This window comes from Neolamprologus brichardi, chromosome 22, assembly GCF_056152115.1.
Source record: "Neolamprologus brichardi isolate AB-2024 chromosome 22, ASM5615211v1, whole genome shotgun sequence".
Taxonomy (NCBI): Eukaryota; Metazoa; Chordata; class Actinopteri; order Cichliformes; family Cichlidae; genus Neolamprologus; species Neolamprologus brichardi.
In genome coordinates, this window is record NC_142124.1 from 34136889 (window position 1) to 34149759 (window position 12871).

Genomic DNA, 12871 nt, shown 5'->3' on the forward strand with positions numbered 1-12871 from the left:
CTGCATTTTTAAGAGAGAATTACATAGATACACCTCGAGGCATCGAGTAAAACCGTCTGAAATTTCTACTCTTGTCTGAATCTTTCACATGATTAATCAGCTATTGGTCAATCACACGTTTTACTTTTCTAGAGCACAGGAGAGGATAAAAGTGTGATTTTGCATCTGTATTTCATCAATGTGATTAAAATGCAGTTTCATTTTTAATTTGAGGCGTTTATTTCAACTGTTTAGGAATTACAGGCATTTTTATACATAACCTCCCATTTTCACAGGCTCAGAAGGACAGCTGACTGACAGGAAATGTCTGTTCTTCCCTCATCATGTCGTTAGAAATAAATCACATGACACACCTGTGGCTGATCCAGTACACTGTTTAAAAGAAGAAAGGCCAGCTCAGACGGCCAGAACAGTTCGTACAATCGTGAAGCTGAAACTGCTTTAAATCAGTCGCGGTTACCACAGGAAGTATCGTCATCCAAGTATTTCTGCTTAGCGCTGTTGCCTCGCAGCAAGGCGGTTGGTTCAGCGTCGCAGGCCGGGGTCTGTGTGGAGTTTGCACGTTCTCCCTCCTGTGTCTGTGTGGGTACTCCGGCTTCCTCCCACAGACGTGCAGTTAGTGGGGTGAGGTTAACTGGTGATCGTGAGTGCGGTCTCTCTGTCCCTGCAACTAACTAGCGATCTGTCCAGGGTGTGGCCCCGCCTCTCACTCTGGGACAGGTTCCAGCCCCCAGGAATAGTAGATAATAGATAAGGATAAGTAGAAGAGAATATTCACGTGTGATTAAAATTCCAATCAAACTGAGTTCTGTGTCGCCGGTAGGGATGGGTACCGGTTCTGACATAAACGGTAGTAACCAGACTGAAAAGCAGCGCACATTTCGGTGCTTTTTTTTCCCTGAGCTGTGATACACTTTAGATTCTAGCCAATCATTTTACGTTTCCGAGGATAGTAGGCGGGTCCAGGTACGTACGTTCTTTTAGAGCAGAGCTACAGATTAAAAATGCCCAAGGCGAAGCGGTCAAAGTCTGGCTGTACTTCACAGCAAAAGATGCAAACTCAGCAGCTGCAACAAGTGCTTTAAGCTGATACTGTGATGCTGTCAAAGGAGGTAACACCTCAAATCTGATGAAACACCTGGCGACGCATAGCGTTTTTTTAAAAGCCGAGAAATGCGCCATATTTGATAGCTTGCTGCGAGACCTCACACCGAGCACATCTACTGCGGGTGTGGTGCCTGTTATCGACCCGGAGTTAGCAACATCCCCCAAAAACCCGAAGAGGAGAGTCCTGGCCCCTAGCCCTGCCAGTGTAGCAGAAATGATGAGGATGATGATGCAGCAGCAGCCGTTCTTCTCTGCGTGAGTAGCTTCATGTTGTTCGTGTGTAATTTACGTTGAGTAGGCTAACCACGTTATTACATTAATGCATGTAAGGTGAACTAGCAAACACCATCATAGCTACATGCAGCTGTCTTCTTGTTTGATGGCAGATACTCCCTTCACCCTGGACAAAAAGGCTAAAATGACCAAAGAAAAAGTGGAAAACAGCTAAACATGAGAGGTTTTTGGACAAAGTTTGTGTTTTTTCCATTGTTTAAGCTGCTTCCAGCCAAGAGTGATACCATATATGCCCCATAGCTGCAGAAAAGGCTAACATTGTTATCTTTTTACAAAAAAACAGCTGAACATGAGAGGTTTTTGGACAAAGTTTGTGTTCTCCATTCTTTAAGCACCGGTTTGAGCACCGGTATCGGATAAAACCTAAACGATACCCATCCCTGGTCGCTGGCTTCAGAGATCACAGTTTTACTCAAACTGCACTAAAGCTGCACGTGTTGTTAGATAAAAGTGTGCATATTTTTTTATATTTCTAAATTAAAAACATGATTTTTTTTAATCACAGAGAAACAGTAACAAGCAGAAAGTTTGATTATCTGAATCATGCTCAGGAACAGCTCCTCGGCCTCCCCCGTCCTCATGATGCATTTTGAAAATGAAGATGCAGGTCAGAGGTCAGAGGTCACAGGTCAGAGGATGGAGACGAGGAGGAAAAAGCCTCTTAACTGCCGAAGAGAACATTTTCCTGCAAATAGGTCAGCTGCAGTCGTCATGACTATCTCTACTTTCAAGATTAGGCTTAAAACTTTCCTTTTTGCTAAAGCATATAGTTAGGGCTGGACCAGGTGACCCTGAATCCTCCCTTAGTTATGCTGCAATAGATGTAGGCTGCCGGGGGATTCCCATGATGCATTGAGTTTTTCCTTTCCAGTCACCTTTCTCACTCACTATGTGTTAACAGACCTCTCTGCATTGAATCATATCTGTTATTAATCTCTGTCTCTCTTCCACAGCATGTCTTTATCCTGTCTTCCTTCTCTCACCCCAACCAATCACAGCAGATGGCCCCGCCCCTCCCTGAGCCTGGTTCTGCTGGAGGTTTCTTCCTGTTAAAAGGGAGTTTTTCCTTCCCACTGTCGCCAAAGTGCTGCTCATAGGGGGTCATATGATTGTTGGGCTTTTCTCTGTATCTATGAAGCGCCTTGAGGCGACTTTTGTTGTGATTTGGCGCTATATAAATAAAATTGAATTGAATTGAATTGAATGATTATCGGGACACGTGTTAAATAACCACAGCTTGTACACCATTTAGAAAATTTATTCATTCATTCATATTATATATATATACACATACAGTTATGTTTATATGATAATATATTTCTATAGAAATCTATGCATACTGCATCCTTTCAGAACATGTCACTGCAATAAAGTCGGAGAATAAAAGGCTGATAGTGTTTCCCCAGCAGCTCTGCTCCTGTCTTTACATTACAAACACTTTACAATCAGACTTATGTGAAATCATCATACATGGACCTGCATCAGCTGCAGAACAGAGTCTGTAAAGACGCAGAGACGTGTAACGAAGCGTGCAGACGCTGCTGGCGACTACGAGGTGACATTTCTGTCCAGACTCTTGGAGACGTCACGAGAGAAAGAAGACAAAGTCTTCATTTATCCTGATCTCAGTGAAGCGAGCGACTCGGACACGTTCGATTTGTCACAATGCCCAAATAACTTAGAAACAAACACAGATCATGGCACGAACACGTGGATGAAATCAAGCGTCTGCTTCGCCACGTTCAGATTTCCCTGCTGCTCCGACTGAAGACGGCTTTCCTGCACAGACTCAGCTGCTTTTAAAGAGAACGTCACCTCCAGCGTGTTTTTCATCCAGCACCAGTTCAATTTAACGAACGCAGGGAACCGTTTAGACTTCGTTCTGCAGGAGCCAGAAGCAGTCACATATTGCACTATGAATGCAAACATACCAACGACACTAAACAGGAAAGTGCTTCTATCTTTGTACAGCTGCTACACACAAACACGAGAGACATGTACACCAGTCAGAGTCTGTGCGTTACCGTCACACAGCCCGTCGCGCCCTACAGTACAACTTCCACTTGTTTTTAGACAAAGAGCTAAACCCAAAGGCCCGTGCAGGCGTGGTCGGGTGGAGCTGGTGCTCCGGGCGGCCTTTAGGGCTGCTTTTGTCTCAGGTGCAATGTTTTCAGGTGAAGTGGGGGCGGAGGGCGTCAAGTACTTTAGGAAAGTTCAGGAATGGACCTTGAAGGCGAGCAGCTGCTCAGAGTGCATGTTGTTGAGGGAACGCAGGTCGGGCAGCTTGAGCAGCAGCTTGGTGAAGATGGAGGCCTCGTTGGGGTGGTTCTTGGTGATGAGGCTGCGCAGGGCGCGGATAAGCGTCTCCTGCAGGGCCTCCACGGAGTTCACGTTCTCGATGCCGGATCGATCTGGGAGAGGAAGAGGAGGGGCCTCGGTTAGCGATACGTTTGCAAACAACGTGTCAGGTTAACGTGTTTGTGATGATGACAACGACGGACTGTCACTCTGCAGCAGGGGTGTCAAACTCAAATACACAGTGGGCCAAAATTCAAAACGGGAACAAGGTCGCGGCTAACGTTAATATTTATTGAAAAATAAAATCTTCCTCCAGATATAAGAATGAATCTTTTCTTATGTATGGAACGCCAGGAACGCCATAATGAATTAATTAAATACACCATTAATTAATTAATTAAATGTGTCAATAATTAATTAATTACATGTGTCATAACTATTTATTTAATTAATTATTGCCACATTTAATTAATTATTTAATGGTGTATTTAATTAATTCATGGCAGTCCTGGTGTTCCATACTTATGGACTCAAACACGTTTTGCTGAAAAACTGAATATGGAACAAGCAAAGCTTAATACTACAACTTAATACTATACTACAACGATGGACTCTGCAGCATACGATTGACCAAAGAGGAATATTTAAAGCCTGACTTAGTTTAATGTGTTTACACAGAAACAGCTGAGCTCAGTCAACAGCAGGTGGCGCCAACTCGCCACTCTGTACCATTAAGCCCGTGCAGTCACAGCTCAGGCAGGAAAACAACGTTTTCTACCTGTTTTCATCCTTTTGGACACAAACACTGACTTTATGCATCGTTATCAGTGGATGGTCTGATCACCCACCTGCAGAGACCAGAACCACAGCAGTAAACAGGCTCATCTCCTCCTCGCTGAGACCCAGGTTCATCAGCTTCTCACTGAAGTCAAACATGGAGTTGAGCAGGTCCCCGGCCCCCAGGGCCCTCAGACTGTCCACGCTGTACCTCTTCCCTCCAAGAAAGGTGACGGTGCGGTCCTTCACGTCAAACAGCGAGGCGAACCGAACCACCAACACCTGCAGGCCACAGAGAGCCAGATTACTACAGACAGACTGAACAAGACGACGATACGCAAGAAACTTCAATGAATTACCTCAAAGGTGCCGGCCTTCAGAAGGCTGACCTGGTCGTGCTGGGAGAGCTCTCTGAAGCCTGGGATCTTCTTGGCAAACTCCACCACCTCCCTGACAGCCGGGGTGAAGCTGTGGGAGAATTCCTCCCACACCTCGTGGCCGGACTTCTGAGGGTCCACGTGAGGCGACGTGTTCATCGGACAAACCTGCGGATCAGAGCGTGCTCAGTTTGGACACGAGTGCATCCACACCTCTGAAACCTTTTCACTGACTTCACTAACGAGTTTGTTTCTGCTCTAACAGCAGCTGTTCATGCACACAGAGGCAGGAGCATCTGTCCAAACTACAAACAGACACTTATTTAAAGGCTTTTTATGTTACAAAGTCAGCTTTTGCACCTTTACGTTGATTTTTAACGTCTCGCCTACACTGTTACCATCCACTGCCCTCTGTTCAGCTTACCAGATGCATCCTGTTGCCTCCTCTCCACAGGGCGAAGCTGCACGATGCGTTGGTGGAGGCTTCTGTGGGCGGCGCCCTGAAAGCTCCGTGTGTATATGCTGGAAAGTGGCTGGTGGCGGCCGTCCTGGACAGCCCGAAGGGGCACTGGTTGACCTTCTGCCCCTGGGGGTCAAGGCTCAAGGTGGAGTGGCGGGCCACCGTGACAGGGCTCTCGCGGCGGTCCCAGGTGTCCCGCCGCTCCTGCGTCTGGTTGTCGGTGGGGTTTTTGGCGAGGGTGTTCGCGGGCTGCGAGGCCTGGGACGGCGGGCTGCTCTGCTCCTGGTTGTACATGAAGGTTTCCTGGTGGGCCCTGGTCACCGAGCCGATCACCTCCTCCTCGCTGCTGTCCGACGCGCTGGGCGAGGCCGAGCTGGGGCTGGTGTCCATCGCCGCGGCGGGTTCTGGGTCTGAGCCGGAGTCTGATTGGCTGGAGTGAGGCGAGGAGGAAGGAGAGCGGGAGGCGGCGGGGACGGCGTCGTCTGAGGTAGGCTCGGTGGCGCTGGCTGGCAGCGGTTTAACGACGGGCAGGCTCTGGCTGCTGTACAGCTGGCTTTGCAGCTGGCTGTTGTTCATCATGTTGTTCATGGCGCTCTGCATCTCCAGCAGCATGCGCTGCTTCTCTCGCTTAGGGATCCGGCCGAAGCGCACAGCTGAAGAGCGAGAAGAGAAGCTCCGTGATTATCTTACTCTGCTCCACCCGTTAGCTTCACACCGCATCATTACTGCCTTCAAAATAAAACCAGTCTCCACCTTAACTACGTCGTTATTAAACTCCGTCCTCCCACAGTCAGCGATGCTGGACCGTTTCCATCTCTGTCATTACTGACTGAGCCTAAAGGACTAATGAATCTTATTAAAACTAAAATAACATAAACGCTCCATTAAAAGTTGGAGCTTTGTGTGCATTTCTTTATTCATGTTGTATTTTTGAACTCTCCTGCAGAACGCCTCATTTTCCATTCACACGCAGTCACACAGGTGCGTTGTTTCTCTGCTAACACTCAAACGAGCAGACGGGGGAATCTAACCACCAACCGTCTGAGCAGAAAATGACACTTATTAGCTTTTATAGCCTTGAAATTGGCCGTAACCTGTTCTACGTGTTAGAAAACGCCGTGCTGAGCGCTAATCTGTGAAACTAGCCTCGCTAACCTCTTCAGCAAACACAGTCGGTGAACGAGCGGGTACTCACAGTCTCTGGACATGCCCACCAGCAGGCATTTCTTGAAGCGGCACTGCTGGCAGCGGTTCCTGTTGATCCTCATGATGGGGCAGCTCTCGTTCTTCAGGCACTTCTTGTACTGGATGTTCTGCTGGATGCTCCTCCTGAAGAAGCCCTGAGTGTGTGCACAGACACAGCTTACTTTTGAGTTTCTACAGTTTGACTTGTAACTGTCTGATTGTGTGTTGCCCTCTAAGGAGCGCTGTGGTATGTAGCACGCTGTTCTCCAGCTAACTGGGCCACGCAGCGCCGTGAAGCATGATGGGTAACAGATATAAATAAAGACTGAACTAGTTTCAGTCAGTGGCTAAAGTGACCCACTTCAACCAAAGACGCCGCAGCGCTCGTGTCTGCGTCGTATCAAAGAGGCAGCCTCACCTTGCAGCCCTCGCAGGCGTGGACGCCGTAGTGAAATCCAGAGGCCACGTCACCGCACACTTTACAGAGCAGCACCAGGCCGTTGATTTCTGAGAAATACAAAAACAAATTCTTACAGTTCATCTGAAAAAAAAACGACTATTCCCAACGAGGTCACCGAGTCATTACGCCGGCGCTCCTCCTGAACAGTAGGTGTCGCCACTCACAAAAACCCCAAACCCTCTGCATCAGTCCTGGTATAGAAGAAGAAGAGGAAACTAAACCACGCTCAAATAACCTGCTGTGCTATATTATGTGCAGGGCTCGCAAAATCACTAGCCCGACGTCCCAGAGCTCGCGATATCTCAGCCCCGCCCGTCGGGCTATATGATAACCCGATGGGCGGGGCTGAAACAAGCGACCTGGAAGTTAAAATGTCAACATTTGTTTTGGGCAGATTCCAATAATGTCCTTGAGATGTTTGATTCATATGATGGTCTTTGACGCCTTCTCTCACTGATTCCCAGAATTAACACAGGCAGCATCTGAAGACACGTACGAGAGCGTCCAACTTACTTGTGATGCCAGTCTTTGCTGTGGACGACGAGCGTCCACCTTTCTGAGTCCGTGGCAGGTTTTGGCCTCCTACGGCCATCGTGGGGTCGAGCGGCTGCCTCGGCTGTCCGCGGCTAGGCGGGGACCCGCGGGGTGGGGAGGACGACTGGTAGCTGCCGTTGGAGGAGTCGCTGTGGCATGACTCGGGGCTGGAGGCAGAGCTGGACGAGCTGATGTAGGCTATTACGCCTCCTGGTGAGCGATCAGCAGAGAGGGGAGGAAACGGTGAGAACAGGGTAACAACGAAGCTTTCAAAGCCTACTGTGTGAGCTTGCACTGAAACTGGTCGCAGCAGATGGCCCCGCCCCTCCCTGAGCCTGGTTCTGCTGGAGGTTTCTTCCTGTTAAAAGGGAGTTTTTCCTTCCCACTGTCGCCAAAGTGCTGCTCATAGGGGGTCATATGATTGTTGGGTTTTTCTCTGTATCTATGAAGCGCCTTGAGGCGACTTTTGTTGTGATTTGGCGCTATATAAATAAAATTGAATTGAATTGAGAACTTCTCATTTATTTTATGAGGAAAATAGACGTATCAAAGATGAATGTAGCTCCTGAAAAGTGAAGCCGATACCTTAAACCTGTATTGGTCTGATGGTCTGCGACCAGAAGAACAGCCCTCGTGACCCTGTGACCTCTGTAAATGCTTTCCTCACTTTACTCTCAGGTCATATGAATCCATTCAGTCAATTATGGTCTTTATTAGAGTGAATAAGGACGCTCACCCAGGCTAACCACTCCTCCATCACAACCATGAGAGGATGAGTGTGTGGTTCAGGACCCACCCCGTGCTCAGCTGAGGGCCTGACAGAGACGCCTCAGTAATGGGTCCATCTCGTGCCTGATAACATTTCTGATTTGTTTTTAATGTGCACTTTATCAAACTTTACTGATTTTTCTGCATTAGGACAAAAAGGAAACTCTTCATCTTCACTCTACTGCAATCACAAGAAGCTAGCAGATGTGCGTGTCTTTTGCTCGTTGTCAGTTACATCGTTTACTTCATCGGTATAACCTGAGCCCTGTTTGAATGCTGCGATGTCGCCATGGTTTCTGTAGGTGGCGCTTATCCCCCCCCCCCCCCCCTACAGACACCTTCCCTGTGTGAAAACCAACCAGCTTAAGGTAAAGAGGGCAGACGAGAATACGACAAACACTTCTTGGGCCAGTAAACGCCGCAGACAGGCTGCTGCAGCAGGGAGCTCCGCCCTCAGCACAGGCTGACCTGATTTCTTCCTCCCGTTCTTTGATTAGGTAACAGCGATTACATAATGTCAGCCTGGCAGGGGTGTGTATGTAGTTCAGTCGTTCACAGCCGTAAAAACAGATCTAATACATGCCTTCATTTATACAGTTTTCATTACATATATAAAACTGGTCTTGTGACGTGACGTGTCACAGACCTGGTGACTCACGCAGCCTCTTTGAATACTTCAATAATGAGGTTTGGTTCATGGGATTATCAGGTTACTGTGTGTCCAGCATCATGAGTGAAACAGGAAACTGTGAGTCAGACGTGTAACTAACACAGTAGTAACACAGTGACCGTCTCCAGCTCTAATGTTTATCTAACTGTGCGTAATTAGATCATTTTATACAAGCTGAGGCTGCGTTTACGGCCCTCGGGAAATATCTTAGCTCGAGTGCTGTCAGCAGGACAGACGATGAGCTCGAGCGTTGAGCAAACGAAGACAACTGTGGACTTCCGGTTTTTTATTTTTTTATATTCAATGTTGTTTTTTTAATCAATGGTAACATAGAAACTGAACACAGCGGGTCATAACGCGACGTTTATTATTAATGATGTTACTAACGTACGGCTCTTACACAAAAAGCCTCCCCCGTCGCATGAGCAAAGCATTACAGCCGCTGATGTTGGGGTTTAAACGCACCCCCACCTGAAGCACGCATGCGCGTTCCCCGGGAAAACTAGGTCAGCTCGCGCTGCCGTAAGAGGCCTCACGTGTATCCACGGCGAGACTGCACACTTCGAGCTGGGAGAAATTATGCAACGCCTACGTCACTGCACCGCGCGGCCAATGAGCTGAGACGCACGGGGAGCGTAAACACAAGTGCACATGGCTAGGCTGGCGGGTCCATGTGAGCCGAGATGACTGCAGTGCCACGGAAGCCAAACACTGGTGTAACAACAACCGCCCACGGTGGTCCTAACCCACTTACAGTAACAAGTGGGTTCGACAGAAAGTCCACAATAGTCAGGAAATACAGTCAGGATGTGACCGGTCGTGTTACTTTTCCGGTTCGAGTGAAGCCAAAGGCAGGAGGGAAGTACAGTACGCCCCCCGTCACCGGCTGCAGACGCTGTCAGGCGTACTTACCAGCTTTGGTGGACTCCATGTCCTGTGAGTCTGGGGGTTTCCTCCTCCGCTACCTCGGTGCCAAAGCCGTTTTCTCAGCTTTAGTGTTCAGCAACTGAAAAGTCGCTGATTGGTCCCAGTAAGAGAAACTAACCGTCTTTAAGTTTGAACCGAAGACAGAAGCCTAGTTCAGACCCTACACGCTACGCTCGGCTTTACAAGCAGCCCGGCGGAGATGTACTTTCCCCCTAAAACAACCAGAAAGTCGGCCGAGGCGACGGCGTCTCAGAGAGCGGCTTCAACGACGGTCAAATGTGCAGTGTTCACTCGCTCCTGGAGCTCCAGTCCAGGCGTGTGCGCGACGGCTTTCTGCTCTGTTTCGAGTAGCGATCAGTGTGAAAACCATGTGACCCAGTTCACTGACTCCGCCCTCCCCTCCCTGCAGCTTTGCACTTGTGTCAATGTAACCCACTGACATACTTTCACCAGTGAAACGGAGCAAAGATACTCGGCAATGTCAGAAAAGACGAGCGGGTTGCGACACAGCATCTCCTCCTGATAGCGTTTATTATATGCTGAAACATTTCAGTGAAGTCCAAAAGTTTCAGGACACCTTATATTTATCTATGTGACACTGATGTTCCTGCTAAAGCTTCCACTGTGGCCCACTGCAAGTCTAAAACCTGCAGAAAAGACCATTTTGATTAGATTGAACACAGTCGTGCAGGGACACCAGCATTACTCTTTAAAATGTTTCACATATAGTTCAGCTGCAACATAATATCTTTTTTTTCTCAAAGTCAACTTCAAGTTTGAATCTAGAGAAATGGACATTTTTTCAATCTGTTTTGTAAATGGACGGTTCATTTGAGCAAAGCTTTTTCTGCCCCGGTCCACTCACGCTACAAAGAGTTTGATACCGTTAGTATAAAAGATGTAATATCTTCTGCGTCTGAAAAGTGAAAACACTGGTACTTTAAAGCAGTCGTGAAACACTACAAAGGCTGATTTACACCATGGAGCTCTAAAAGCTGACGTAGATGCAACAGTTTCTGGGAAGCTGGATTTAAGTTAACGTTTTTTAGAACACGTTTAGCACCATTTTGCCAGAACGTGGCATCACAGGGTCAGTAGGTTTGTTACGGCTCTTAGACTTACATTCGTTTACGTTAGCAAACTATTGACAGAACCGATAACTCACTGGAAAACAAGGGGACTAAAACTAAAAAATAGTCTAAGGCTACGTCCACACGTACACGGGTATTTTTGAAAACAGAGATTTTCCGTTTTCGTTTTTAAAAAATAATCCCGTCCACCCTGGCCGGAGTTTTTAAAAATCTCAGTTTTCAGTGACCAAAAACGCAGTTTACGTGTGGACGAAAGGTGCAAACACGTAGAAAAATCTGCGTTTTCAAAAATACCCGGGTACGTGTGGACATAGCCTAAGGCACGATCTGATATCCTCGTGTTGGTGTTGTTCCCAGATCATCATACTAAAGGTTGTTCCAGGATCAACATTGCAAGTGACCAATCAGAATGTTGTGATGTCATACTTTTGCGACTTCGGGAAAAACCGGCGTAAAACAAAAAACTGTACTTAAGCTGCGAGAAACCGCCTTTGTCCGCCGATCAACGGACCCTAACCCTTTAATAAACGCTAAGCAGAATTGATATTGTCCTTGCAACATTGGAATTTCATAAATGCACGAATGGGTTGGTGCGCAAAAGAATAACGTCACAATAATGTGATTGGTCACTTGCAATGTTGAACCTGGAACAACATTTTCATGATGATCTGGGAACAACACCAACACGACGATATCAGATCATCCTGTGGACGTAGCCTAAGACAGGGGTGGGCAACTCCAGGCCTCGAGGGCCGGTGTCCTGCAGGTTTTAGAGCTCACCCTGGGTCAACACACCTGAATCACACGATTAGGTCGTTACCAGGCCTCTGGAGAACTGCAGGACATGTTGAGGAGCTAATTTAGCCATTTAAATCAGCTGTGTTGGTTCAAGACACATCTAAAACCTGCAGGGACACCGGCCCTCGAGGCCTGGAGTTGCCCACCCCTGGTCTAAGAGCACCATATCTGTGCTGCCTCTGGCTGCAGCAATGAGTTTTATGTTAAGAAACCAGGACATACTGTCCCAAAATCCACCTGTTAGGTATAATGTTCATATTGATGAAACACAACTTTATAAATGAGAGCAGTAATAACAAGTTTAGTCTGTACAGGGTTTTAAAAAAATCCCCATTTTGACACTCAAGCATTAAGTGGTCAGAATGAAGTCATGTTTAAGAATTATTAAGACGCCCTGGCTGATTTCCAGGCATGGCTCTAACTGCAAACCAGCCCATCTAACAGTTGAGGAACTCGTGTTCTGCGATTGGATAACAATCTGGTTTGAGTGGGCACCTCTGTTGGTGATCTTTATCAGGCTGAGAATGATACAGAACCGTCACTAAAGCATTTAGATTTTGTACAAATGATGGGCGTGATGACCATGTTTCCCCGGCTGGCCAACCAACAAAGATTAGTCTGTAGTCTGGGAGGACGAAGCTTGTAAGGAGCTGAAGGATAAAGCAACCACTCTGTGATTATGTAACAAACTAGAAGGCTACTGGAACAATGCTGCGTGGACAACTCTTCATATTGTAAGATAAAAACTTAATGGGATCATATTACGAAACTGGTCCCATTAGCTTCAAAAGGCAAATCTCAGAACGTCTTTCACTAAACGAAGTCTTCAGCAAAACAGCAACCTAACAAAGAGATGTCAAAGAGAAAAAAGTAGAAGCTTTGACTTTAAGAGTCACGATCTTTATCCAGTAAAAATGGAGAACATGTGAGGAAGCCCACCAACATCTTACAGCTGAAGCCATCGAGGACTGAACAGCTACAAGAACTGTTTAGCTATTACTTCACAAAGTTGTCCCACAGGATACTGAAAACAAAGAGATGTTAATTTTATACTTAAATGAGTAGCTAGCCCATTGGCATGGTAGTTAGCACTGTTAAGTCACAGCAAGAAGGCTCCCATCCAAG

General features: G+C 47.2%; 1 protein-coding gene across 1 annotated transcript; it reads right to left on the reverse strand.

Moving 5' to 3' along the window:
* Positions 1 to 2649: 2649 nt before the first annotated feature.
* Positions 2650 to 10207, reverse strand: nr1d2b (nuclear receptor subfamily 1, group D, member 2b). The gene is made up of 8 exons (XM_006808594.3): positions 9843 to 10207; positions 7472 to 7702; positions 6917 to 7005; positions 6509 to 6653; positions 5278 to 5966; positions 4836 to 5021; positions 4548 to 4758; positions 2650 to 3812 (listed from the first exon to the last, which is right to left on the reverse strand). The coding sequence occupies exons 1-8, from the start codon at positions 9859 to 9861 to the stop codon at positions 3616 to 3618; spliced, it is 1767 nt and encodes a 588-aa protein (XP_006808657.2). The 5' UTR covers positions 9862 to 10207; the 3' UTR covers positions 2650 to 3615.
* Positions 10208 to 12871: the final 2664 nt, after the last annotated feature.